Here is a 26,369-nt window from a genome sequence, read left to right on the forward strand (position 1 = left end):
TTTGTGTTTACAGCACCTGAGCCACTCCCTACGTTCATTAGGCATTTTCTGCATGTGGAATAAGGGAACTAATTGGGTTTAATTGTGACAAAGAGAAGCCCTAGTTCGTTAAGAGTGAAATGCTGTGCAGGACCTTGCACAGAGAGCACCTTTAGCATGTTTTTTTTCTAATTATCCATCAGTATTCACCTTCTTCACTCCTGCAAAAAACTTTAGGGAGCACCATGAAAGCAGCAGTGAGCAGCCTCAGTGCCAGCTCGCTGCCAGCCCAGGGCAAGAGGAGAGGCTGGAATCATTGCACGTGCCAATCCCAGCCACTTTCCATGGAAAAGAAAGGCAAACTCAAAGCCCTGGGAGGGCAGGGCCGGATGCTGTCACGGATTTCCACACGTAAACAGCAGCGTGTGGGGACACTTCCCCCCTTGGGACTCTGCAGAGGTGCTGTCTGCACAGCCAGCAGCCCCGGCAGGGATCCCCAGAGGTTCAGGGCTGGTTACCAGAGCTGGAACAGCTGCTCCTCACTGCAAACCAACCGGGGGCTCCCCCATTCACGAGCCCCTTTCAAGGTCCTTTAAAAATCCATTTCTTTAATGCTCCTGCAAACTCTCCCTGCCCGCCCAGCCTTTTTTTTTTTTTTTTTTTGCTAATTTGATGAAGACCACACACATAAAATCAAATGCTTTTGTCATTTGCTTCTCATTGTCCCCCCTTGGTGAAAGGAAGCATCGCCTGCGTGGTGTGATCATAAACATGGGAGCTCAGAGCCTGGCACCTCTCCAAATGTTCATTTCTCAGGGCAGCACTGCGGATAACCGCGGGGCTTCGTGGTAACTCTCACTTTGGGAGTGGCTGGAAGCACCGGGACAGCTCTTGTGTGCAGGAGTGTCCAGGGCAGGGAAGGGGCTGCAGAATCCCTGAGGAGCTGGAAGGGGCTGCAGAATCCCTGAGGAGCTGGAAGGGGCTGCAGAATCCCTGAGGAGCTGGAAGGGGCTGCAGAATCCCTGAGGAGCTGGAAGGGGCTGCAGAATCCCTGAGGAGCTGGGAAGGGGCTGCAGAATCCCTGAGGAGCTGGAAGGGGCTGGGGCTGGAGCAAAGGAGGCTCAGGGGCCCTCGTGGCTCTGCACAAGTCCCTGCCAGGAGGGCACAGCCGGGGGGGTCGGGCTCTGCTCCAGGGAACAGGGACAGGAGCAGAGGGAGCGGCCTCAGGCTGGGCCAGGGCAGGCTCAGCTGGGACAGCAGCAGCAATTTGCCCATGGAAAGGCAGCTCAGGCCTTGGCAGGGGCTGCCCAGGGAGCTTTGCAGTGCCCATCCCTGCAGGTGTGCCCTGGAGGTGGCACTGAGTGCTCTGGGCTGGGCACAAGGTGGGCACAGCTGGCACTGCATGGGCTGGATGGAATTCCCAGGGAATCATTTGAAAGAATAACAAATGTGAAAATCATCCTGACTCAAATGTCACCCATTTCTTCCCAAATCCTTACAATTCACTGGTTTTGAGCCAATCCCTACTACTGGATTGGGATTTACCCCTGACAAGCCAATAGCGAATAGATGAGATTTCATTTTAGAAAGGAAAAACATCTTCAGAAAGGCATCCAAGGAATCTGCTGGAATGAAATGGAGAAGTTGTGCCGACATGAGCAGCTGAGCTGACCCAGGCTGGATGGGGTCCCAAGGGCTGACAGGGCACTGCAGCAGCACAGGCTCCGTGTGTGTCTGCACAGCAGTGCAGGAGCTGCAGCAAAGTCAGGATCATGTTCAGTCCTGAGTTTTCCCAGGGCTTTTGAGTGATTTTCCTCCTGACAGACCCTATGAATAACCCCCATGTTTGTACAATGTTTGTATTCATTTTCTGTGCTTTATCCATTCTGCAGAAGGGATTTTCTCCAGAACTGTTCCCTCTGACTCACAGGAATGGCACACAGAGGTGAGCCCCTTCCAGCTGGGAACATTCCTGCTCTCTGAGGATCCACCTGCTCCCTGAAACTGAGAGATTTTCCCTTCTCAGTCTCTATTTCAGCTCCTCACTTCTTGTGGCAGGTGGATTTGTGGGTGGGTTTGTTCTTTGGTTGGGAATTGCTGCTGGAGGAACATTTGGGATCCGATAAACTGAAATAAACCCGAGTTTGTTCCTCCAAGTGCCTAAAAATGGTCACATCCAGAAAAACAATTACACTTACACTAGTTATTCCAAAGGACCAGACACAGATCCCAGAATCCCCAAAGCCCTGGTGCTGGCACAGCCCTGCCAGCCCATGCAGTGCCAGCTGTGCCCACCTTGTGCCCAGCCCAGAGCACTCAGTGCCACCTCCAGGGCACACCTGCAGGGATGTTCCCCCAGTGCCCCTGTCCCATTTGCCCTGTCCTGAGCTGTCCCCTCAGTGCCCCTGTCTCCTTCTCCCTGTCCTATTTCCCCAGTACCCTGTCCCATTCCTCCCTGTCCTGTCCTGTCCCTCCAGTGTCCCTGTCCTGTCCCCACAGTCCAGTGCTATTTCCCCAGTGCCCCTGTCCCATTTGCCCTGTCCTGAGCTGCCCACCCAGTGCTCCTGTCTCCCGTCCTATTCCCCCATTCCTGTCCCACTTCCCATCCCATTCCCTCATTCCTATTCCTGTCCTGTCTCCCGCCCCATTCCATTCCCATTTCCCATCCCACTCCCCCATTCCTGTCCCGTTCCCCATCCCATTCCTCCATTCCAATTTCCCGTCCCATTCCTCCATTCCCATCTCCCATCCCATTCCCCATTCCCCCACTCCAAGCAGCTCCCACGAGGATCTGCCCTGGCAGCCCAGCAGCTGCCCCGGGCCCGTCCCCTCCGGTTTGCGGTGGCAGAGCCGTGCCCCGGGGGCCACCGGAGCATCCCGGGGACCCAGCGGGGGCTGAAGGGAAATTCCAACACGAGGAAAACCCGAACCACCTCCGTGTTGCCCGGCTGTCCCTGCCCGGCCAGGGAAGGCCAGGGAAGCGGGGCTGGGCCGGGCAGCGCTGCCGGAGCTCCCCGGGAGCTTTGGGGCGGGACAGGGGCGACCCCAACTGCAGAGCCCGCGGGAGGAACGGGGACTGAGCCACGGCCAGCCCTGCTCGGGCCGGGAGGCTCGGGCCGGGCTGGCTCAGGTTCGGGGAGCTCAGGGAAGGTTCGGGCAGGTTCGGGGCCATTCGGGGACGGTCGGGGCCATTCGGGGCCGTTCGGGGCCGTTCGGGACCGGGACACCCGGGGGGGGCGGGGCGCGCTCCCAACGGCCCCGCGGCGGCCGCGCCACCAGCGCCCCCCGGCGGCGCCGCGCGGAACTGCAGGAGCCGCGGAACCACCGGGAGCGGGAACTGAACCGGGAGCGGGAACAGAACCGGGACTGGGGAACAGAACCGGGAGCGGGGAACAGAACCGAGACTGGGGAACAGAACCGAGACTGGGGAACAGAACCGGGAGCGGCAACAGAACCGGGAGCGGGAACAGAACCGGGAGCGGGGAACAGAACCGGGACTGGGGAACAGAACCGGGAGCGGGAACTGAACCGGGAGCGGGAACAGAACCGGGAGCGGGAACAGAACCGGGACCGGGAACAGAACCGAGACTGGGGAACAGAACCGGGAGCGGGAACTGAACCGGGACCGGGAACAGAACCGAGACTGGGGAACAGAACCGAGACTGGGGAACAGAACCGGGAGCGGGAACAGAACCGGGAGCGGGAACAGAACCGAGACTGGGGAACAGAACCGGGAGCGGGAACAGAACCGGGAGCGAGAACAGAACCGGGAGCGGGAACAGAACCGAGACTGGGGAACAGAACCGGGAGCGGGGACAGAACCGGGAGCGGGAACAGAACCGGGAGCGGGGAACAGAACCGGGAGCGGGAACAGAACCGGGAGCGGGAACAGAACCGGGAGCGGGGAACAGAACCGGGAGCGGGAACAGAACCGGGAGCGGGGAACAGAACCGGGAGCGGGAACAGAACCGAGAGCGGGAACTGAACCGGGAGCGGGGAACAGAACCGGGAGCGGGGAACAGAACCGAGACTGGGGAACAGAACCGGGAGCGGGAACAGAACCGGGAGCGGGAACAGAACCGGGAGCGGGAACTGAACCGAGACTGGGGAACAGAACCGGGACTGGGGAACAGAATTGGAAGTGGGAACAGAACCGGGACTGGGGAACAGAACCGGGAGCGGGAACAGAACCGGGACTGGGGAACAGAATCGGAAGCGGGAACAGAACCGGGACCGGGGCTCGAGTGCTGGGAACAGAACTGGGACCGGGGCTGGTGAGCTCGGGACAGAACCAGCACCGGGGCTGGTGAGCTCGGGACAGAACCAGCACCGGGGTTGGTGAGCTCGGGACAGAACCAGCACCGGGGCTGGTGAGCTCGGGACAGAAGCAGCACCAGCACCGGGGCTGGTGAGCTCGGGACAGAAGCAGCACCGGGGCTGGTGAGCTCGGGACAGAAGCAGCACCAGCACCGGGGCTGGTGAGCTCGGGACAGAAGCAGGCCCAGCCTGGGGCCGTTCCCTCTGCTCCTGTCCCGTTCTCTGTGAGCAGAGCCCAGCTCCCAGCTGTCCCTCCTGCCAGGAGCCGTGCAGACGGACAGAGGGACAGAAGGACAGAGGGACAATGTGTCCGTGCCCCTGTGGAAAGCAGCCCAGGAGCAGCAGCAGGAACCTGTGAGCACAGCACAGATGCTCGGTGTCCATCCCCACCAGGAGCATTCCCAACAGCAGCAGCCACTCCTTGGACATTCCGTGTTTTATTGAGCTGGGACTCGGGGTGGGTGAGGTCCATGAGTTCAATAAATACTGCAGAACTGCCTGAAGCCCCACGGAGTTCGAGCAGGAAGGGAGTGCAGGAGCAGTAAATTGGTGAGAGGTTTAAAAAATCTAACAACTACCTGAGGAATGGAGCTCCCTGAAAAGAGATGGCAGGTGACCTTCAGCAATGGCATGTGGCCCTCACAGAATGGCACCTGACCTGTGGCCAAGGACAGCACTGGCTCCCCTGCCGGGAAACTGCCAAGCAATTCGATCAAATTAGTGAATTTAATGCAGAATAAAATGCAGGACAGCAGCTCTGCCTCTCCTGGCCCCACTGGAGGACACTCAGGCAGTGCCAGGCTGTCTGGCCAGGTGAGGGAGAAGAGCCCAGGAAGCAGCACCCCTTCCACCCATCTGCTCCTTCCAAGGGCGCTCTGGAAAGGCAGAGGAGGGACAAGGAGAGGGAGCAGCAGTGGGACAGAGGCTCTGGCAGGGTGGGGACGCTGCAGGTGTGCCAGCAGCTGTCCCTGTGCCCTGGCAGACACTGAACACACCCACCCTGGGGGCTCCCAGCCAAGGAAAAGGGACCAGCCAGGTGTGCTGCCCCTCTGGCACACCTGGAGCAGTCTTTGGTGACTGCAAGGCACAGTCTGGAGCGCCCAGGACAGACCTGTGAGTGGCACCAGCACCTCCCTGTCCCCAGTCCCACCTGCAGGGCTCCATGGAAGGCCACACAGAACACTGAAATGGCTGGGAAGCCCAGCTACTAAAGCTATGCTCACTCCATCCCTGTGCATGGGGAAGCCACACCACCCCTCCCAGCCCAGCCCAGCCCCAGCATCCTCACGTTCCTCCTGATGCTCCTGTCCCAGCAGCTCCAGCCAGGGGCAGGGGCTGTGCCGGATCCCCTAAGGGTGGGCCCTTAGGAGCCACACATGAGGCACTCCTCCCTGTTCTCCAGGGAGCACACCATGGCTGCCTTGTTCCTCTCCTTCTCCTCCTCCTCCCTGGACGCCTTCTCCCGCTCGCGCAGCTTCTCCTTGTTCAGGGTGAACTGGATGGGGTTGGCAGCTGGCTTCGTCCTCAGGTAGTACATGCCAGTCTTCAGGCCCTGGGGACAGGGGAGCTCAGGGCTGGGGACAGGACAGGGACCCCCAGCCCTGGGGACGCTCCAGAGCAGCACCCCCAGCTCTGGGGACACTCTAGAACAGGCACCCCCAGCTCTGGGGACACTCCAGAGAGGGACCCCCAGCTCTGGGGATGCTCCAGAGCAGCACCCCCAGCCCTGGGGACACTCCAGAGAGGGACCCCCAGCTCTGGGGACACTCCAGAGAGGGATCCCCAGCCCTGGGGACACTCCAGAGAGGGATCCCCAGCTCTGGGGACACTCCAGTGCAGGCACCCCCAGCCCTGGGGACACTCCAGAGAGGGATCCCCAGCCCTGGGGACACTCCAGTGCAGGCACCCCCAGCCCTGGGGACACTCCGGAGAGGGACCCCCAGCTCTGGGGACGCTCCAGAGAGGGATCCCCAGCTCTGGGGACACTCCAGTGCAGCACCCCCAGCTCTGGGGACACTCCAGAGAGGGCCCCCCAGCCCTGGGGACACTCCAGTGCAGCACCCCCAGCTCTGGGGACACTCCAGTGCAGGCACCCCCAGCTCTGGGGACACTCCAGGGCAAAACAGGATTCTTGGAAGGAAACAGCCATTTGCCCTTCCCAAAATCACTGAGACCAACTTGCTGTGCCAGAACTTACCAGTCCCTGTGTGCCAAACTCACCAGGCCCCATTTGTTGGGAACAACTTCCCCTAGTCCCAGGTACAGCTTTTGTTTTTTGGGAACAGGCCCTCCAATCCCAAACACTGCCCCTATTTGTTGGGAACAAGCCTTAATCCCAGGTAACGCCCCTGGTTTTGGGAACAAGCCCCCAGCCCCAGCTGATGCCCCATTTTGGGGAATGAGCCCCAATAATCCCAGTCGATGCCCTGTTTATGGGCAAGGAGCCCCAGTAATCCCTGTTTATGGGGAAGAAGCCCCAAGAACCCCTGTTTTGGGGAAGGAGCCAGCTGTACCTGTTTCCAGCCATAGAAGTGCATGCTGGTGAGCTTCCCGTAGTTGGGCTCAGCAATGTGGATGTTCAGGGACTGGCTCTGGTCGATGAAGGCCCCTCTGTCTGCAGCCATCTTCAGGATGGTTTTTTGGGAGATCTCCCACACGGTCTTGTAGAGCTGCTTCAGGTCATCGGGGATCTCAGGGATGTTCTGGAAGAACAGGAGGAGTTTGGCAGGGTGGGAAGCACTGACTGCCCAGTTATCCTCATTTATAAAAGGGAATTCTTCACTGACTGCTGGGCTCCAGCAATCCTGACTGGAACTGAGGCCTGTACAGCTGAGCTCTATCCCTGAGTCCAAACACAGAATCCCAGACTGGTTTGGGTCTGGAGGGGACCTTAAAGTTCACCTCATCCCACCCCTGCCATGGCAGGGACACCTCCCACTGTCCTCAGTGTCCAGCCTGGCCTTGGGCACTGCCAGGGATGCAGAGGCAGCCCCAGCTGCTCTGGGCACCCTGTGCCAGGGCCTGCCCACCCTGCCAGGGAACAATTCCTCATTGCCAAATTCCCAAAAAACACAGTCCCTCATCCTCTGGCACTGAGAGCCATTTCCTGTGTCCTGTCCCTCCATCCCTTGTAAACTGTCTCTCTCCATGTTTCCTGTTAGCTCCTTTAGGCCCTGCAAGGCCAGAAATAGATCACCCTGGAGCCTTCTCCAGCTGAACAATCCCAATTCCCTCAGCCCTTCCTTGCAGGAGAGGTGCTCCATCCCTCTGATAACTTGGTGGCCTCCTCTGGGCATCCTGGGTCTGTGAGCACCAAGCCCACCTGCAAACCCCCTCAGCTCCCCCTCAGCAGTTACACGTGGAGATCAGGAAAGGTCCTTGCCCAGAGGGTGCTGGCACTGCCCAGGGAATGGGCACGGCCCCGAGGCTGCCACAGCTCCAGGAGCCTTTGGCCGGCGCTGCCAGGGATGCCCAGGCTGGGCTTGGTGGGCTCTGGGCAGGGCAGGGCTGGCACTGGGGGGTCCCTGGGGGTCCCTGCAGCTCAGGACATTCCATGATACTCCCTGCTATGAAACCAGCCCTTTGTCTCTTCCTGCTGAGTGGGAATCCAGAGGGAGCAGGAGGTGCCTGCAGCAATGCTGCCCCTGTACCTGGATGGAGCCGTTGTGGGCGATGATCTGGTTCTTCATCTCCTCGTTCCACAGGCCCCTCTCCGTGAGATCCTTCAGCAGGTGGGGATTCACAACCTGGCAGGGGCAGAGGCCAAAGGTTTTTAAATGGCTGAACAAGATCCTGCACATTCCTGACAGACCCTCACCCCTGGGAGTGCTCCAGGCCAGGCTGGACGGGCTGGGGGTACCCTGGGGTGGTGGAAGGTGTCCCTGCCATGGCAGGACTGGAGCTACATGATCTCTAAGGTCCCTCCAAACCATTCTGGGATTCTGCTGGACATGGCAAATGAGAAGGGGGCTGCATGGAACTGCCCTGCATGAGGAACTCCAAAAGATGGGAAAAGGAGAGATCTCAGCCTCTCAGTTACAGAGGCACTGGCCACAATCTGAGCTCCTAAAGAGCGTGAACATCCAAGACTGATGTCAGGAGGGGAGAGAACAGAACAAGGGCAGGCTGAGTACTGGGAAGAAAACACAGCCCCCTCTTCCTGCTGGGACTGGGGTCCCTGTCCCCCAGCCCCACAGGGAGGCAGGGCAATGATCCTCCTGTTCCAGCTCCCACTCCTGTCAGGGGTGATCCTGCAGCCAGGAGGAATGGAGAGCACTGAGACACCCCAGAGGGGATGGACACACCTCCCAAACAGGGACAGCCTCCCTTTGTCCCCACAGGGGGCTTTGCTAACTCCAGCCTCCAGAACCCAACCTGTTTCACTCCCTTTCCTGCCTGACAGACCCCTCTGAGCCTGTGGAGCTCTTCCATGGCCCCTTCAGACCCTTGAGTGCTTCACAGCTCATTCTCAGGACCATGGTCTCAGCTTCTCTTCCTATATCCCTCCCATGACATCCCCACCCCCTCAGCAGTTATTCCTGCAGCCCACCCTGAGGCCCCACAAAGGCTTTTCCCAGACAAAAGCAGCACTTGTTCATCATTTCTCTTATTCCCTGGTGACTGTGGGACACACAGAGCTGGATGCTTCAGCACCCAGTGCTCCAGGTCCCCTTGGGCACAAACACCAGGCTGAACCGAGCCCCAGGTGTGAGGCTCCCCTTGCCTTCCCCAGCCATAAAACGTCAGGCAAGAGCAGAGCTGGGGCCCAGAGCTCACCTGGAACTCCCCCGAGAGCACCCTGCGTGTGTAGATGTTGCTGGTGTAGGGCTCGATGGACTCGTTGTTGCCCAGGATCTGGGCAGTGGAGGCCGTGGGCATGGGGGAAATGAGGAGGCTGTTCCTGACACCGTACCTGGGGACAACAGGACACGTCAGGGACCTGCAGCCAAGGGACGAGGGACGGGGAAGGGCCAGAACAGCAGGGAAATCAATCTGGGATAACCTGCCAAGCCTCACATCGCCCACAGGGAACAGGGAAGCACCGCTGAGCTGGCACTGGAGGTCAAGTGCAAGTGGAATTGGGGGCTTTGCTGTTCTCATCCCTCACCAGAGGCTTCCCCAAATGATCCAGTCATGGGTGGGGTGCAGGGAAGACAATCTGCCAGGCACTGCACCATCCCCAGCCCTGAGGCAGAGCTGAACCAGCAGCCCATGAAGAGGCTGAAACCTCTCCACACACAGGACAGGGGACAGATTTACCACGTTTAAAAATGAGAGCCAAACAGCCAGAATCAGTCCATGAGAGGCACTTCACACTTCAGGGATTCCTGTCCTCAGGATGTTCAAGTCTCAGCTTTTCCCTGGCAGCAGGGAAGAGCCCCAGGGCCAGCTCATGGCTCTCTCCTCACTATGTTTGTTCCATGGGGACACAAATCCTCCTGCTGGATGCATCCAAAACGGAATTAGGGCTCAGCTAAAGTAGAGCAGTGAGGGTGGGCTCCTCGGTTTTGGAAAGACAAAAAGGAAAGAAAGCCACCCAAAAAACAGCTCAAAGGAAAGATCTGCTGGGTGGGGGGAACACATGGGGCTGTTTGCACACTTGGGCCCTGCCTTCAGCTCTCAGTAGACAGAACACATCAAATCCATATCCAAAGCCAGGCTGGATGGGGCTGGGAGCAGCCTGGGACAGTGAAGGTGTCCATGCCCACGGCAGGGGGTGGCACTGGATGGGCTTTGAGGTCCTTCCCACCCAACCCAGTCTGGATTTTATCTGACATCTGCTACAAACCGTGCAGGGTTACTCACTTGGCAATCTTCTCCTTCAGAGCCTTCCAGTCCCAGAGGTCAGAGGGGGTGACATTCCACATGTCATACTGAAGGATCTGAGGAACACAGTTTGGTCCAAGTTAGAGAGGGCACTCTTTTCTCCATGTTTCATAAAGCCCATTGGAAATGGACCTGTCATTCCTCTTAACTCTTCTCTCCCATTAGATCTCAGTGAAGCTCTGGTATGACCTAACAAACTCTCCATCTTGTGACTGCTCCAGGGCACAGCCAGCACAGGCTGAGTCTGCTTGTCTTTTCAAATCACAGAATCCCAGAATATCCTGAGCTCGAGGGACCCCCAGGGGCCCCCCAGTGCCTGCCCAGAGCCCACCAAGCCCAGCCTGGGCATCCCTGGCAGCGCCGGCCAAAGGCTCCTGGAGCTGTGGCAGCCTCGGGGCCGTGCCCATTCCCTGGGCAGCCTGGGCAGTGCCAGCACCCTCTGGGCAAGAGCCTTTCCCTGCTGTGCAGCCTGAGCTGGCCCGGCCCGGCCCCAGGCGCTCCCTGGTGCTGTCCCTGTCCCAGAGCAGAGCTCGGAGCTGTCCCTGCGCTGCCCCTCGGGAGGAGCTGCAGCCCCGGGGAGCTCTGAGCTCAGGCTGCTCCAGCCTGGGCTGCCCAGGGCACCTCGGGGCCCTCCTGACCCTGCCCCAGCCCCAGCCCCGTGTCCCTGCTCCGGGCCCTCTCCAACAGCTTCTGGTCTCTCACTGACACACCCAGAGCTGCCCCAGCACTGGGGGTGAGGCTGCTCCAGCCCAGAGCAGAGTGGGACAATCCCTTCCCTCTGGGCAGTGATGGTGTCCCCGGGACAGGGATGTTCCTCCTGTTGCAGGGCACTGCTGACTCAGATCCTGCTGCCCGTGCACCAGGTCCCTGCAGGTCTCTGCAGCAGCCCAGGCACAGGATCAGCTCCCAGCTCCCCATCCCTGGCACTCACCCCCTTGCTGACCGGCGAGCCCTGGTAGGTGTCGTAGGGGCCCTGCTCCCTGGCCAGCTCACAGCTGGCCTCCAGGGCCCCGTAGTAGATGGTCTCAAAGATGTGCTGGTTGAGGCGCTGAGCCTCGGCGCTCTCAAAGGGGAACCGCATCAGGATGAAGGCGTCAGCCAGGCCCTGCACGCCGATGCCAATGGGCCGGTGCCGCCGGTTGGAGCGCTCCGCCTGCGGGACAAACACATGTCACCTACAGGACGGGGCATGTCACCTCCGGCACAGACACATCACCTCCAGCACAGGGCATGTCACCTCCAGCACAGACACAGCACAGCACAGACACAGCACCTCCAGCACAGGGCATGTCACCTCCGGCATGGTCACATCACCTCCAGGACAGGGCATGTCACCTCCGGCATGGTCACATCACCTCCAGCACAGGGCATGTCACCTCCAGCACAGACACAGCACAGCACAGACACAGCACCTCCAGCACAGGACATGTCACCTCCGGCACAGGGCACACTTCACCTCTAGCACAGGGCATGTCACCTCCAGTATGGACACATCACAGCACACACACGTCACCTCCAGCATGGACACACCACCACCTCCAGCACAGGACATGTCACCTCCAGCACAGGGCACACTTCACCTCCAGCACAGGGCATGTCACCTCCAGTATGGACACATCACAGCATGGACACACCACCACCTCCAGCACAGGACATGTCAACTCCAGCACACACAATGTCACCTCCAGCACAGGACACGTCACAGCACAGTCACCTCCGGCACACACACGTCACCACCTCCAGCAGAGCTGGGAAGGGCCCCAGGGAGCAAAGCCTCCTGCTGCAGCGTGCCATGAGCTCTGCATCAGCACTCCTTCCATCCTGCCACGGCTTGCTGAGCCCTGACTGAGTTTGTCACACCTTAGCACAGACTGGGATTGCTTAACCCAGGAAAGGGAGCCAGGTTTTCGAAGAGAACACTCAGCATTTTCTGATAAATGAAGACATTTAATAGGGCAGAATGACAGGATCGCTGAGGTTGGAAAACCCCTTGGAGCCTACCAAGTCCAACTGTTCCCCAGCAGAGCTAAGGCCACCATTGACCATGTCCCCAAGTGCCACATCCATGTGGATATTAAATCCCCTCCAGAGACGAGGACTTACCACTGCCCTGGGCATTCCGTGCCAGGGCTGGACAGCCCTTTCCATTAAGAAATCTTTCCTAACTCCCCTGGCACAGGTCAAGGCCATTTCCTCATGTCCTTTTCCTCACTTTCTGTGGGCAGAGTCTCACCCCCACCTGGCTGCCCTCTCCTGTCAGGGAGCTCTAAAACCAGCCAAAATGAGGTATACTTTCTCAGGATCTTTCCAGGATCCTTCTCTCTGTTCTGCTTCCCTCTTTGTCCCTAGTGCTGGTCTGTGCCTCACGGAAATCCCCACACATGCAAAAACTCCAATGGCAGAAGCAGAGTGGGAAGCTCTCCTACAACTGCTCCACCACAGAGCTGCTCTGGGCTGAAGCTCAGGCAGGCACTGACAGGTCCCACCTGGGAACAAGCGGTTCACGGAGCTCCCAACAGGTCTATGGAGTTCCTCTGTGACTCCCGGTGTCCCAGACTGCTCTGGGATTGCCCTGGGCAGGATTCAGCCCTACTCACCTCTGGCACAGGGTAGTAGTTGATGTCAATGATTTTGTTGAGGTTTCTGACTATGACCTTGGTGACCTCAGCCAGCTTCTTGAAGTCGTAGGTGTGCTCAGGGGTCACGTACATGTTCAGGGCGATGGAGGCCAGGTTACACACGGCCACCTGTGGGCAGAGACAGGGGATCACTGGGAATGGGCCCAGAACACACAGCTCTGCCCCAAACCTATGGCAACAACCTGCCAGGGAACCTGCCAGGCTGGGAAAGTGCACCCCTTGGTCCTTTGGCACGTCAGAACTTGTGCAAAAGGTAACCACAATTCAGGAAGGCTCAGTGGAAATTGGTAAGACCAAAAAAATCCCGCCCTGGTCAGTCCTACTGCCTGGAAACCATCCTTACACAGAATCCCAGAGGGACCTGGGTTGGAAGGAATTTTTAAGCCTGATTTGTTCCCTGTCACTTTCCCTTTGAAGGGTGTCTCGTGTCATCCCAAATCCTCCATGGGAGTGGGAAGGGAACCCACAGTCAGTGGAAGGGCTGTGAGTACTCATCAGGTCAGGAGTTTCTCAGCTGCCTGCTCCCTTCCTAAGCAACATCAGACATATCCCAGAGAGCTGTCACAGGAGCACTCCCAGGCAGAGCTGCCCCAGGAGCTCTCCCAGCCTGCCCAGCACCCCGAGCTCCCGCTCTGCACCCACCTCGTCCTTGCTGGTGTACTCCACGATCTCGGTGCACAGGTTGCTGCACTTGATGGTGCCCAGGTTCTGCTGGTTGCTCTTCCTGTTGCAGGAGTCCTTGTAGAGCATGTAGGGGGTGCCAGTCTCGGTCTGGGACTCGATGATGGCGTACCAGAGCTGCTGGGCCTTCACCACCCTGCGCACGCGGCCCTGCCGCTCGTAGCTGCGGCACACGGGGAGGGAGCCCCGTCAGCCCCCAGCCCCAAACACCAGGGAGAGGCTCTGAGCTCCTCGGGACCTCCTCCCTGGGAGCCCTCACAGCAGGGCAGCAGCACTGCCCTTGTTTATGGGAGCCAATCTTTCACCACAGCAGCCACACAAAGCCACGGAGTGCCCTGAGTGGGGATCGCTCCAGGATGTCCCTCTAACAGGGCACTGTCCTCCTAACAGGCTGAAATGGTCATTCACACACAGCTCCACCCTGACAGGTCACAGTGTGAAGGACACAGCCCCATCCTCACACTTTTATCCATCTGACAGTGAGCCCAGTGGGCACCTCTGAGCCCTTGCCACAAACCTGTGCCACGGCCCCAGATCCCACAGGACACAGGCAGCTCTGGGAGAGGATGGCACCACTTACAGGTCTGCTCCTTCTTCTTACCTCTCATAGAGCTTCTCAAATTCCTCTCCCCAGACATCATCCAGGCCAGGACACTCATTTGGGCACATTAAGGACCAGTCCTGTATGGGGGAAAAATATTCAGAGGAAATCTTTAGGCACCCTGTTAATTAAAGCTGTGGCTACCCCACCCCTGGAAGTGTCCAAGGCCTGGCTGGATAGGGTTTGGAGCAATCTGGCACAGTGGAAGATGTCCCTGCCCACAGCAGAGTGTGGCACTGGATGAGTTTTAAGGTCCCTCCCAAACCAAACCAGTCTGGGATTCTCTGAAATACAAGCAGGCATAAGAACAATTTACTGAGAAAATGCTGATGCCTCAAGGAAACCCCAGAGCCCAAAAATCCAAGGACAAGTCATGGGCTGTGAGATTAAGGCCTGAAGCAAAACATTGAGTTGCAGCTGCCCAGTTCCATTCTCCACCAGCACAGCCAAGTTCTCAAACAAGGTGCAGCAGCTCCTCCAGGAAGGTCCTGGAAGGAACAAGGAGCAAAGCAGCTCTGCAGCCTTTGCTGAGCTCCTTCAGGGCTGCTCACCTGCTCCTCCACTACCAGACCTTTTCTGTGCCAGCCAAGTTCTCACCTGGTTGGTTTCCACTCGCTTCATGAAGAGATCAGGGATCCAGAGAGCAAAGAACAGATCCCTGGCTCGCTGCTCTTCTTTCCCTGTGTTCTTCTTCAAGTCCAGGAACTCAAAGATGTCCAAGTGCCACGGCTCCAGGTAGATGGCAAAAGCCCCAGGTCTCTGGAACACAATCTGGGTCAGAACAAACTGCCCTTGGAAAGAAACCTCCTGCCCTGCTCCTGAGTGTCCACAACACCCCAAACCAGATGGGAACTGGGGGGCAGCACCAGACACCAGCACAAGGGGAAGAACGCCCTGTTATGATTTATAGAACACATTTATGATGTGTCACCCACAGCCACCCCATCAGCTCCCTGATGGTCATGGGACAGCCCCTGCAGTGTGGAAGCTCTCCCACTACCCCAGGCTCCCTGCTGGACCTCGTTTAAGGTACCTTGTTTCCACCTTGATCCACGTAGCGGGCGGTGTTGTTGTACACCCTCAGCATGGGAACGAGCCCGTTGGAATTCCCGTTTGTCTGCAGAGGCACAGGAAAACCATCAGCCAAACTCCCTGCAGGGGCTGCCCTGCACCTCCTGTGGGTCCTTCCTCAGGCTGCAGAGCTCTTACACTGAGCACCACCAATTATTTCTAGTCCCTTCCCCACACGTTTTATAACAAATACGTATATATCAGCCACGTGTCCCAGAGTTAATAAAATGTCCCTCCTAATTTCTTTGTCCTACATTATGTCACCTAAAGGCTTGCAGGGTTTACACACACTGTGACAAGAAACCCCAAACGTCTGGGGCAGTCAGAGACACAGAAAGGCAAAGGGCTGGTGCACAAGTGTCTGGGCATATTCCTAGGCTGCTAACAGACAAACATGGAATTGTCTGACCAAACACTGGAGTAAGATCCTCTTTCTGGAAAGGTTTCTATGAGGAAGCCAAAACACCAGGGAAAGCCAACCTTCCTGCCTTAGGCCAAGGGACAACTGAGGGAGGCTCAGTGAAGTAAGAGAGAGGCAGCAGTGGTTTGGCATCTCCTGGGAGCAGCAGCAGTGTCCCTGTGCTGTCCCTGTCCCTGGGGTGACTCAGAGAGGGCCAGGCACTCACCCCAGCAATGTAGCTGCCTGTAGCACGGATGCAGCTCACGGCAAGGCCAATGCCCCCAGCAGACTTGGAGATGAGGGCACACTGCTTCAGGGTGTCGTAGATGCCTTCGATGCTGTCATCCTTCATGCACAGCAGGAAGCAGCTGAAGGACACAAATGGTTTCAGCACACAGAGGTGGGAAGCAAAAGTCAGAAGTGTTTCAACAGGCTGCAAAAACCAGGGCAAACACGGGGCCTTTAGCACGCTCCACAAAGCAATCCCACAAGCGTGGAATAAAGGACAAAACAGAAAACACCGTGAGCAGTACTTGTACTGCTGATACCTCTGCTACCAAACATCTTTAATCAAGGAATCGTGGAATAGCCTGAGCTGGAAGGGACCCACAAGGACCAGAGTCCAATTTATGGTCCTGCACAATCCCACCCTGGGCATCCCTGGCAGCCTTGGGGCCATGCCCATTGCCTGGGGAGCCTGGGCAGTGCCCAGCACCCTCTGGGGAAGAACCTTTTCCCAATACATTGACACAAACCTTTATAAAAATATAATCATTTTCCTGATATATATGATATCAAAAAATGTATCAGATATGCTTTTAGGAAACTAAATTTTTAGAAACTAATTTTTAGAAAATTACCAGGATTCATTTGGTAACCTACAGCAGACTATGCACATCAAGAACGTTCCAATATAACACAGCCATGCAAAGGTTTCCAATATCTCTAGAGCTCACAGAAACCTGGGTGTTTTTCTCCAAGGACAGCTAAACCTTGACAGCAGCTCCTGAAAACATCACAGAACACACGCAGGAACTCAGCTGCTCATTTCAGAGGCTGTGCTAGCACCTCTCTTGAGCAGATGTGATCCCCAGGGGCTCCCTGTGGCCAGGGGGCAGGCAGAGCAGAGCAGAGCAGAGCAGAGCACCTGGACAGCTGGGGGCGGTTGGTGCCCGCGTTGAAGAGCGTGGGCGAGGCGTGGGTGAACCAGCGCTCCGACAGCAGGTTGTAGGTCTCGATGGCCGCCTCGATGTCGCCCTTGTGGATGCCCACGGCCACCCTCATCAGCATGTGCTGGGGACGCTCAGCAACTGCAGGGACACAGCCAGGAATGCCAGGGCTGCCTTGGGAGAGACCTCACACCCACCCAGTGCCCCCCTGCCATGGCAGGGACACCTCCCACTGTCCCCAGTGTCCAGCCTGGCCTTGGGCACTGCCAGGGGTGCAGGGGCAGCCCCAGCTGCTCTGGGCACCCTGTGCCAGGGCCTGCCCACCCTGCCAGGGAACAATTCCTCATTGCCAAGATCCCATTTAACCCTGCCTTCCTTCAGCTTAAAGCCATTCCCTGTGTGCTGTCCCTGCATCCCCTGGCAATTGTCTCTCTCCAGCTTTCCTGGGGCTCCTCCAGGCCCTGCAAGGCCACCCTGAGCTCAGCCCAAAGCTTCTCCTGTGCAGGTGAACAATGCCAGCTGTGCCAGCCTTTCCTGCCAGCAGAGCTGCTCCATCCCTCTGCTCATCCTGGAGCCTCCTCTGGGCTCTGCAGCAGCTCCAGCTCCTCCCTGGCTGGGGCAGCTCTGCAGCTGGGAAATACCTATGGGGCACAGGGACACAATCCCCCTTTTCCTGCTGCCCACACTGGAGTGTGCCCAGGGCACAGGGATTTTGGGATGCCAAGGCAGGTGGCTGGGGCATGCCCAGCCCCTCAGCCACCAAGCAAACCAGAAGGCGAGGGAGGAACAAGACTCCATGTGACAGTCACAGGGTCACAGCAGCAAGCTCCAAACGCTGCAGCGGGACACCTGAGCCAGAGTTTTCATGGAATCACAGAGTCATTGGCCTCGGAAGGAACTTGAGTTCTCCAGCCCAACTCCTGCTCAGACAGCACCAGATCTGTTTATTCAGGACTGCATCCCATCAGGCTTTGGAAAACTCAAGGAACAATCTGCTCCAATGCTCAGCTGCTCTCATGGAGGAGGGAAAACCCCCCACCTGTACTGACAGTTAAATTCAATCAAATATGCACTCCAGAATCCAATTATGTTTCAGCTTTATGATATTATAATTAATCTCTGGCCCGTCTGGTGTCCCAGGATATCCAAGCTAAGGGCCTGCATCACTGGCTGCACAGTACCTAAACTTAGCTTTAATTTAATTTAAATTAACTCAAATTTTTAAGAAGTGCTCAGCACTAGGAACAGCCCTTACCTTTGGAGTTGATTTTCAGCAAGTAGGAGCGTTCCAGAGTCTTTAAAAGAGAGGATGGATTTTAGCAAACAGGCAGATTTGAATTTTTTTAAAAACCCTGTCAACTCCAAACTCAACCATCTCCACACCCCTCATCCCACACTTCACCAGCCCTGCACTCTGCTGCTCCTCTCTTTATCAGCTTAATGAGGTGATTAATGACTGAAAAGGCACAATTCCATGGGAAGATTCCAACACTGCTTTGGATTACAGAGTGTGGAGCACAGCAGGAGGTCCCACACTGTCCCGGAGCCACAGGAGCTCCCTGCTCAGAACCCTAAACCTGAGGCAGAGCCAAAGCACAGCAGCACAGCTGAGCTGGGTGTGGGGCAGCAGAGCAGCCCCTGGGGTGCTGTGGGGAGATGTCCCAGCAGCACAGGGAGGATAAATGCGTGGGATGACACCCTGAGAGAACTGCTCCACTGAACAATGGGAACAGCAAAAATCCCTTCTCTGGCTAATTGAGGATTAGAGTATTTCCTTTAGGAATGGCATCCAACAACACTGACTGGGATCTGCTGTGAAAGCCAGCCCAACAGTTAAAATATTCCAGCAGCAAGGAAACTCCATGACTCATCCCACTGGACATCTTCACAGCCCCACTGGTGTGCCACCCCCTCCTGTGCCCCCCTTTGCCCGGTCCAGATGATTCCACAATGATCCCACCCTTCCCAGCAGAGCCAGGAGCAACGTGCTCTTTACCTTAAAGCCAAAGTAGTTGTAGGAGAAGTCTCTGTCGTAGATGATGGCGGAGTTCAGGCGCTGGCAGGAAATAACAAAATTGATTTTGACAAGGTGTAACAATGTTATTTGTACCTGTTGGCATTCCTGGCCCCAAAGCTCTGCTGTGTGAGGGGCACCAGAGCACAGGAATGAAGCAGGAACAGCACTTCCCCCAAAACAACAAAAGCACAGCTTCAACAACTTTTCTCACTCAGGTTTTGGCCGAATTTACTGAAATCTAATTGGACAACAAGAAACAAAACACAGAACCAAAGGACAAAAGGAACTTCCCAGTCAGAACACAGACCTGGAATGACCTGGAAACCGAACCCAAATCTTTTCTCTCCCTCCTGTGCTGCCTCACTTTGCTGCAGCGCAAGGTACTTCTTCTCAAATTAATTACTTCAGCTGATCATGGCAGTGGGAACATCCAAGAAAACAAATTTTACTATAAAAACATCCACAGAGGAAGAAAACTCCTATATCCCCTCTTACACTCTCCACTCATGCCCTGCACCGGTTTCTGTGTTGGCTTCTTACCCTAAAACAAACATGGCTTGCTTAAAAAATAAGAAAAGCAAGTGATTAAAGTTTTCAAAATTCAGTGCAGTGGTTCAGAAGTGAAAAGAACCCCAGTACTTACATCTTTGTTGGCCAGAACTATGTCCAGAGTCTCTTTGGAGATCATAGGGGAGTGCTTCCCATTGTGGGGGTTGATGTAGGTGTAGAGATCCTCCATCACATCTGCAGGGAAAGGGATGTGAGCAGGGCATGTCCAGGCCTGTCCCTGCAGTACCTGGCACTGGGATTCAGGGGCAGGCAAGGCAGGAAAGCCCTTGGGAATAATCCCTCCAGCCCTTCAAACACACGGCTGCTCTTCTGCTGCTCAGCAATGCCGACCTGAACAATCCCCTTCTTCCACAACATATTCTGTCAAAACCCCACTGTGAAAAGTAACAAATAGGGAGGAAGGTGGCTAGAACCTGATCTCAATCCATCACGTTCTTCACCATGCCATTTCTACAACTGCTTTTCACAAACCAGGCAATTCTGTTTGCCTTGGGAAACTCGTGGGTTTCATCCCCACGGCATTTTCAGCCAGCCTGGGTGCTCAGGAGCTCCCACTGGAGAGATTTCCCGATTTCTGTGCTCCAAACCGGTCTGTCTGTGTCTCCCCCCAGCAGCTGGAGGCATTCACCCACCACTGAAGACTTTCTTGGTCTCCTTGTGCAGGTTGGAGACGGCGATGCGGGCGGCCAGGATGGCGTAGTCGGGGTGCTTGGTGGTCAGCGTGGCGGCGGTCTCTGCGGCCAGAGTGTCCAGCTCCACCGTGGTGACCCCGCTGTAGAGCCCCTGGATCACCTTCATGGTGATCTGAGCCTGCAGGAGGGAGAGGCCGAGCTCAGGGAGCCCCCTGGAACAGAGGGAGCCAGCACCGCGAGCTGGGCGGGGAGAGCAAACTGGGACAGACTGGGAATGGAGCAAACTGGGGCAGACTGGGAATGGAGCAAACTGGGACAGGGACTGGGAATGGAGCAAACTGGGACAGGGACTGGGAATGGAGCAAACTGGGACAGACTGGGAATGGAGCAAACTGGGATGAGGACTGGGAATGGAGCAAACTGGGACAGACTGGGAATGGAGCAAACTGGGACAGACTGGGAATGGAGCAAACTGGGATGAGGACTGGGAATGGAGCAAACTGGGACAGACTGGGAATGGAGCAAACTGGGATGGGGACTGGGAATGGAGCAAACTGGGACAGACTGGGAATGGAGCAAACTGGGACAGACTGGGAATGGAGCAAACTGGGATAGGGACTGGGAATGGAGCAAACTGGGATAGGGACTGGGAATGGAGCAAACTGGGACAGACTGGGAATGGAGCAAACTGGGACAGACTGGGAATGGAGCAAACTGGGATGGGGACTGGGAATGGAGCAAACTGGGACAGAGACTGGGAATGGAGCAAACTGGGACAGACTGGGAATGGAGCAAACTGGGACAGACTGGGAATGGAGCAAACTGGGACAGACTGGGAATGGAGCAAACTGGGATGGGGACTGGGAATGGAGCAAACTGGGACAGAGACTGGGAATGGAGCAAACTGGGATGGGGACTGGGAATGGAGCAAACTGGGATGGGGACTGGGAATGGAGCAAACTGGGACAGACTGGGAATGGAGCAAACTGGGATGGGGACTGGGAATGGAGCAAACTGGGACAGGGACTGGGAATGGAGCAAACTGGGATGGGGACTGGGAATGGAGCAAACTGGGATGGGGACTGGGAATGGAGCAAACTGGGACAGAGACTGGGAATGGAGCAAACTGGGACAGGGACTGGGAATGGAGCAAACTGGGACAGACTGGGAATGGAGCAAACTGGGACAGGGACTGGGAATGGAGCAAACTGGGACAGGGACTGGGAATGGAGCAAACTGGGACAGACTGGGAATGGAGCAAACTGGGACAGACTGGGAATGGAGCAAACTGGGACAGACTGGGAATGGAGCAAACTGGGACAGAGACTGGGAATGGAGCAAACTGGGACAGGGACTGGGAATGGAGCAAACTGGGATGGGGACTGGGAATGGAGCAAACTGGGATGGGGACTGGGAATGGAGCAAACTGGGATGGGGACTGGGAATGGAGCAAACTGGGACAGACTGGGAATGGAGCAAACTGGGACAGACTGGGAATGCTCCTGGACAAGGACTGGGGACAAGGCCTGCAGGGACAGCACCCAGGGAATGGCTGCCAGTGCCAGAGGGCAGGGCTGGGTGGGATCCTGGCAATGAGGAATTGTTCCCTGGCAGGGTGGGCAGGCCCTGGCACAGGGTGCCCAGAGCAGCTGGGGCTGCCCCTGCACCCCTGGCAGTGCCCAAGGCCAGGCTGGACACTGGGGACAGTGGGAGGTGTCCCTACCATGGCAGGGGGGGCGCTGGGTGGCTTTAAAACTTCATTCCAACCCAAACCCTGCTGGGACTCTGTCAGGAGGGTTTCCTGGCAATAGGATTGACCAGTCTCTACTGAACTGCTGCTACTTTTGCACAACTCATGGGATTTACAGCCTCACAGGGAGCATTAGCACAGGGTTTGGGAGGGGCACTGCTGGCCTGCGAAGCTTCTGGCACAAGCAGGTCCAAGTGCCAAAGGAGAAACTAAGCTCCAGGGAAACAGGTCACACACGACTGCAGAATAAATAAGAATTCAGGGGCACAAGGAGGCAGGAGGACTTGGAATTTCACTTCTGTCCTCAGCATCAACTCCCAGTCACTGGGGGCAATTCAGGGCATTTCATGCTGTGGTCACCAAGTCACCAGTGTCCTCCTCTGCCGTCCATCCCAAAGAGTTTTGGGTACAGGACCAATGGCAACTGGAATTTCAGACAGGAGAATGGCTCATGAGAAGCTGGGAGATGGAAGAGCCTTAACTGGTGACTCCAAATGGCCAGACTGGGTCTGGAACCTCATAAAAATCTCACAGACCCAGTGGATCCAATGGGGAGTCATCCTGGCCACAGGCTTTGGAAGGAGAAGCCTCCATGAGTGGGATCAATGCCCACCCCAAATCAGCTCAGAAAACCAAGCAGGGATGTGGCAATGGCAGGGAATTCTGTCCTGCTGCTTGACCAGGAGGGGATCCAGAGCTATTTCCATGTGGCATTGCTCCAGCTTTGCAGGCTGACCCTGGCAGCAACTTACCAAATCCAAAATATCAGAACTGGAACAAAACAACTCGTTTTTTTAACTACCAGGGGCTCAATGGCTTCTCCAAGGTGGGAAAGGGATCTATGGCAGGGAAAGGGGATTTTCCCCTCCACAGTCTCTGCAGTTGGGAAGCAAAATACCTCAGAGCACAAAAATTCCAACAAACCCATTCTGGATGTGCCTGCCAAGAGTTCAGGGAATCACAGAACATCCTGAGCGGGAGAGGACCCCCAGGAATCCCAAACCCAACCTGGGACACCCCAGGAACTCCTGCCCAGGAGAGGAGGGGTCAGGCAGGGGATGGCACTCACGGGATCCACGAAGTCGGCGTTGAGGCCGTAGCAGAGCTTCTGGATGCGCGAGGTGATCTTGTCAAACATGACCCGCTCCTGGCGCCCGTCTGCGACACACACACACACACACGGGGCAGCCCAGTGAGAGCCAGCTCAGAGCAGCCCCAGTAAGAACCAGCAGAGCACAGAACAGCCCCCGCCCCATCACAGTGCAGTCCCAGTAAGAACAAGTTCAGAACAGAACAGCCCCGCCCAGGCTCACCAGTGCTGCGCCAGTAACAACCAGCCAGCACAGAGCACCCCAGGGCAGCCCCAGTAAAAAACAGCCAGCACAGAGCACCCCAGGGCAGCCCCAGTAAGAACCAGTTCAGCACAGAGCACCCCAGGGCAGCCCCAGTAAAAAACAGCCAGCACAGAGCACCCCAGGGCAGCCCCAGTAAGAACCAGTTCAGCACAGAGCACCCCAGGGCAGCCCCAGTAAAAAACAGCCAGCACAGAGCACCCCAGGGCAGCCCCAGTAAGAACCAGCCAGCACAGAGCACCCCAGGGCAGCCCCAGTAAAAAACAGCCAGCACAGAGCACCCCAGGGCAGCCCCAGTAAGAACCAGCCAGCACAGAGCACCCCAGGGCAGCCCCAGTAAAAAACAGCCAGCACAGAGGACCCCAGGGCAGCCCCAGTAAGAACCAGCCAGCACAGAGCACCCCAGGGCAGCCCCAGTAAGAACCAGTTCAGAACAGAGCACCCCAGGGCAGCCCCAGTAAAAAACAGCCAGCACAGAGCACCCCAGGGCAGCCCCAGTAAGAACCAGTTCGGCCCAGAGCACCCCAAGGCAGCCCCAGTAAGAACCAGTTCAGCACAGAGCACCCCAGGGCAGCCCCAGTAAAAAACAGCCAGCACAGAGCACCCCAGGGCAGCCCCTCCAGTAAGAACCAGTTCAGAACAGAGCACCCCAGTGCAGCCCCAGTAAAAAACAGCCAGCACAGAGCACCCCAGGGCAGCCCCAGTAAGAACCAGCCAGCACAGAGCACCCCAGGGCAGCCCCAGTAAGAACCAGTTCAGCACAGAGCACCCCAGGGCAGCCCCAGTAAAAAACAGCCAGCACAGAGCACCCCAGGGCCGCCCCTCCAGTAAGAACCAGTCCAGTACAGAACGCCCCTGCCCAGCCCCTCCCGTGGGGGAATTCGGTGTGGGAATCACCAGGGAGTAGGGTGGGGTGCTTGGGTGGGTACAATGAAAGGGGAGGCTCCCCCTCCACCCCAAGAATCCCGACCTAAAACTGCACCAACCCAACTCCCAGGGTGGGGACCCAACTGAGGGTCACCCCCCACCTCAGCCTGGGGACCCCCGGGACCAAAAGATGGGGAGACCAACCCAAAGCTCCTGCCATTGCACCCAAGCCAAAGGAGAGGTCTCACCCCTCACTATGGGTGTCAGGGGGGAGCTCCCTCACTCTGAGCTCCCCCAAAGCCGAGGGGAGCCCATCTCCTCCCAGCGGGGGCCATCAGAGCTGAGGGGATCCATCCTCCCATGGAGGACAGGGCGGGCACCCTCTCTGCTCTCTGTGGTGCCATGAGGGGGACCCACAAAGCCAAAGGGGTCACACCATGTGCCATCCCCCCCAAAGCTGAGGGGAGCCCGCCCCTCACATGCCATGAGGGACCATTCCAAAATGGGGGATCCCCATCTGCTTACCTTGGGTGCCACGCAAGGGACCCCCAAAGCAGAGGGAATCCCAGAAAGGGGCAGGAATTCCCCTTCAGGTGCTCCGAGGGACCTCTAAAACCGAGGGGTCCTGTGCCCATACCCTGGGTGCCCTGGGCAGGACAGAGCCCCCCATCCCCGACACTCGATACCCCCAGGGCAGCGGGGCTCCCCCTCATGGGCCCCCCGGCACCCCCGGGGCGGGGGAGGCGCTCACCCCGCTTCACGACGTGCATGGTGGCGGCGGGTTCCCCTCAGTCCCTCTCGATGTCCCCCTCAGCCCCTCTCGGTGCCTCCGCGCCCGCCGCTTCCCGCGCCCGCCGCGCGCGCCCCGCCCCGCTGAGGCGGCCGCCGCCATCTTGCCTGCGGGCGCGGTTCCCTGCCTGGCCCCTTCTCGCACCGCCCGGCTCTCGGCGCTGCCCGTGGCCGCGGGCAGACACCGATCCCGGCCCTCATCCCGACAGTGTCCCCGCTTTCCCCCCGGGAATCGCCGCTGCGTCGGGGAACAACGCGCATCCTGCCCGCTTCAAAGATGGCGGCCCCAGCGCTCCCCCCCCTTCGCCGGGGAGGAGCCGGAGGGACAGCACGGGACTGAGGGCGCCAAAGACAGAGCCCGCCGAGGGACAAAAACCTCGAACTGAAACGCCAACACAGTAATTATGTTAAATTTAATTATCCTGAATCAAGGCCCAGGCGTGAAACGTGTGAATAAACTTTGAGTCCCACTGCCCAGGGAGCTAGTGGGGTCCCTGCCCCTGGGGGTGTCCAAGGAACAACTGCACAGGAGCAATCTGAGGCTCTGCTGTGGAACGGGCCCGGGGCACAGGAGCAGCAGGGAAAGAGATTAAATTACAGAAAGTTCTGTCCCAAAAGCTGCAAAGCTGCACCTGCAGAGCCTCCAGCCCTGGGACACCAGCAGCAGGAGCAGCAGGAGCTGCTGGAGAGAGCCCAGAGGGGCTGCAGCCAGGCTGGGAGAGCTGGGAATGCCCAGCCTGGAGAGGAGAAGCTGCAGGGAGAGCTCAGAGCCCCTGGCAGGGCCTGCAGGGGCTCCAGCAGAGCTGCAGAGGGACTGGGGACAAGGCCTGCAGGGACAGCACCCAGGGAATGGCTGCCAGTGCCAGAGGGCAGGGCTGGGTGGGATCTTGGCCATGAGGAATTGTTCCCTGGCAGGGTGGGCAGGCCCTGGCACAGGGTGCCCAGAGCAGCTGGGGCTGCCCCTGCACCCCTGGCAGTGCCCAAGGCCAGGCTGGACACTGGGGACAGTGGGAGGTGTCCCTGCCATGGTAGGGTGGCACTGGGTGGGATTTAGGGTCCCTCCCAACGCAAACCATTCCATGGATCTGCAGGTCCCATGAGGGCTCAGGGCAGCAGTACCAAAGCCCTGCTGAGGTGCCTGTGCAGAACCCAAACCCAAACAGCACCAGTTCCCCCCCAGTCCCACTCTGAGTGTCCCTATGGCACTGGGGCAGGGAACACCTCCTGGCTGTGGTTGCAGCCTGTGGGGTGACCCTTCCCCACGCTGGGAGGAGCAGGAGCCACAGCCAAATGTGGCAGCACACCAGAAATGCTGGGATTTGCTCCATGACGGGACAATGAACCATCAACCCTTGGGCTGAGGCCGATCCTGAGGGGCATCCCAGGGCTCAAAGAGGCTGGAAATTCCATTTTTTATTGCTTGTGGATGGGGCTCTGTCCCTTCCAAGGTGAGGGCATTGGTTCAGATTCCAAGTTCAGATTCCAAGCCAGAACCACCAGGGGTTCCTCAGCCCCCAGGGTGGGTGGGAAGTGCCCAATGCACCAGGTGAGCCTGGTCCTGCTCAGAGAGTGCCCCCCTCAAAGATGGGACACAGAATGTTCAGAACTGACCAGGAAATGGCAATGGAGCTGGGCTGGTGCCTCTGTTTTACCAGAAAAGGGCCTGCAGAAGGAAAATAATCCCAAATTGCATTTTGGGCTGGCTGGAG

At 57.6% G+C, this 26,369-nt stretch overlaps 1 protein-coding gene across 1 annotated transcript; it reads right to left on the reverse strand.

Annotated features, from left to right (window-relative positions):
• Nucleotides 1-4,747: 4,747 nt before the first annotated feature.
• Nucleotides 4,748-24,671, reverse strand: RRM1 (ribonucleotide reductase catalytic subunit M1). Its single transcript, XM_058825002.1, has 19 exons — nucleotides 24,623-24,671; nucleotides 22,722-22,810; nucleotides 19,903-20,080; nucleotides 19,344-19,444; nucleotides 18,680-18,739; nucleotides 17,939-17,978; nucleotides 16,662-16,824; nucleotides 15,741-15,882; nucleotides 15,077-15,160; nucleotides 14,641-14,802; nucleotides 14,044-14,123; nucleotides 13,404-13,605; nucleotides 12,720-12,869; nucleotides 11,054-11,275; nucleotides 10,102-10,178; nucleotides 9,073-9,208; nucleotides 7,947-8,042; nucleotides 6,810-6,998; nucleotides 4,748-5,848 (listed from the first exon to the last, which is right to left on the reverse strand). The coding sequence occupies exons 1-19, from the start codon at nucleotides 24,639-24,641 to the stop codon at nucleotides 5,660-5,662; spliced, it is 2,379 nt and encodes a 792-aa protein (XP_058680985.1). The 5' UTR covers nucleotides 24,642-24,671; the 3' UTR covers nucleotides 4,748-5,659.
• Nucleotides 24,672-26,369: the final 1,698 nt, after the last annotated feature.

This window comes from Ammospiza caudacuta, chromosome 2 (genome assembly GCF_027887145.1).
Source record: "Ammospiza caudacuta isolate bAmmCau1 chromosome 2, bAmmCau1.pri, whole genome shotgun sequence".
In the NCBI taxonomy this organism is placed as follows: Eukaryota; Metazoa; Chordata; class Aves; order Passeriformes; family Passerellidae; genus Ammospiza; species Ammospiza caudacuta.

Excerpts from the sequence above, each read along its gene's own strand:
- RRM1 (XM_058825002.1), bottom strand. Across the intron at positions 20,081-22,721 it reads ACGCCGACTTCGTGGATCCC|GCTCAGATCACCATGAAGGT; the intron begins GTGAGTGCCATC and ends TCCCTCCTGCAG. Across the intron at positions 10,179-11,053 it reads GCTCGCCGGTCAGCAAGGGG|ATCCTTCAGTATGACATGTG; the intron begins GTGAGTGCCAGG and ends TGTGTTCCTCAG.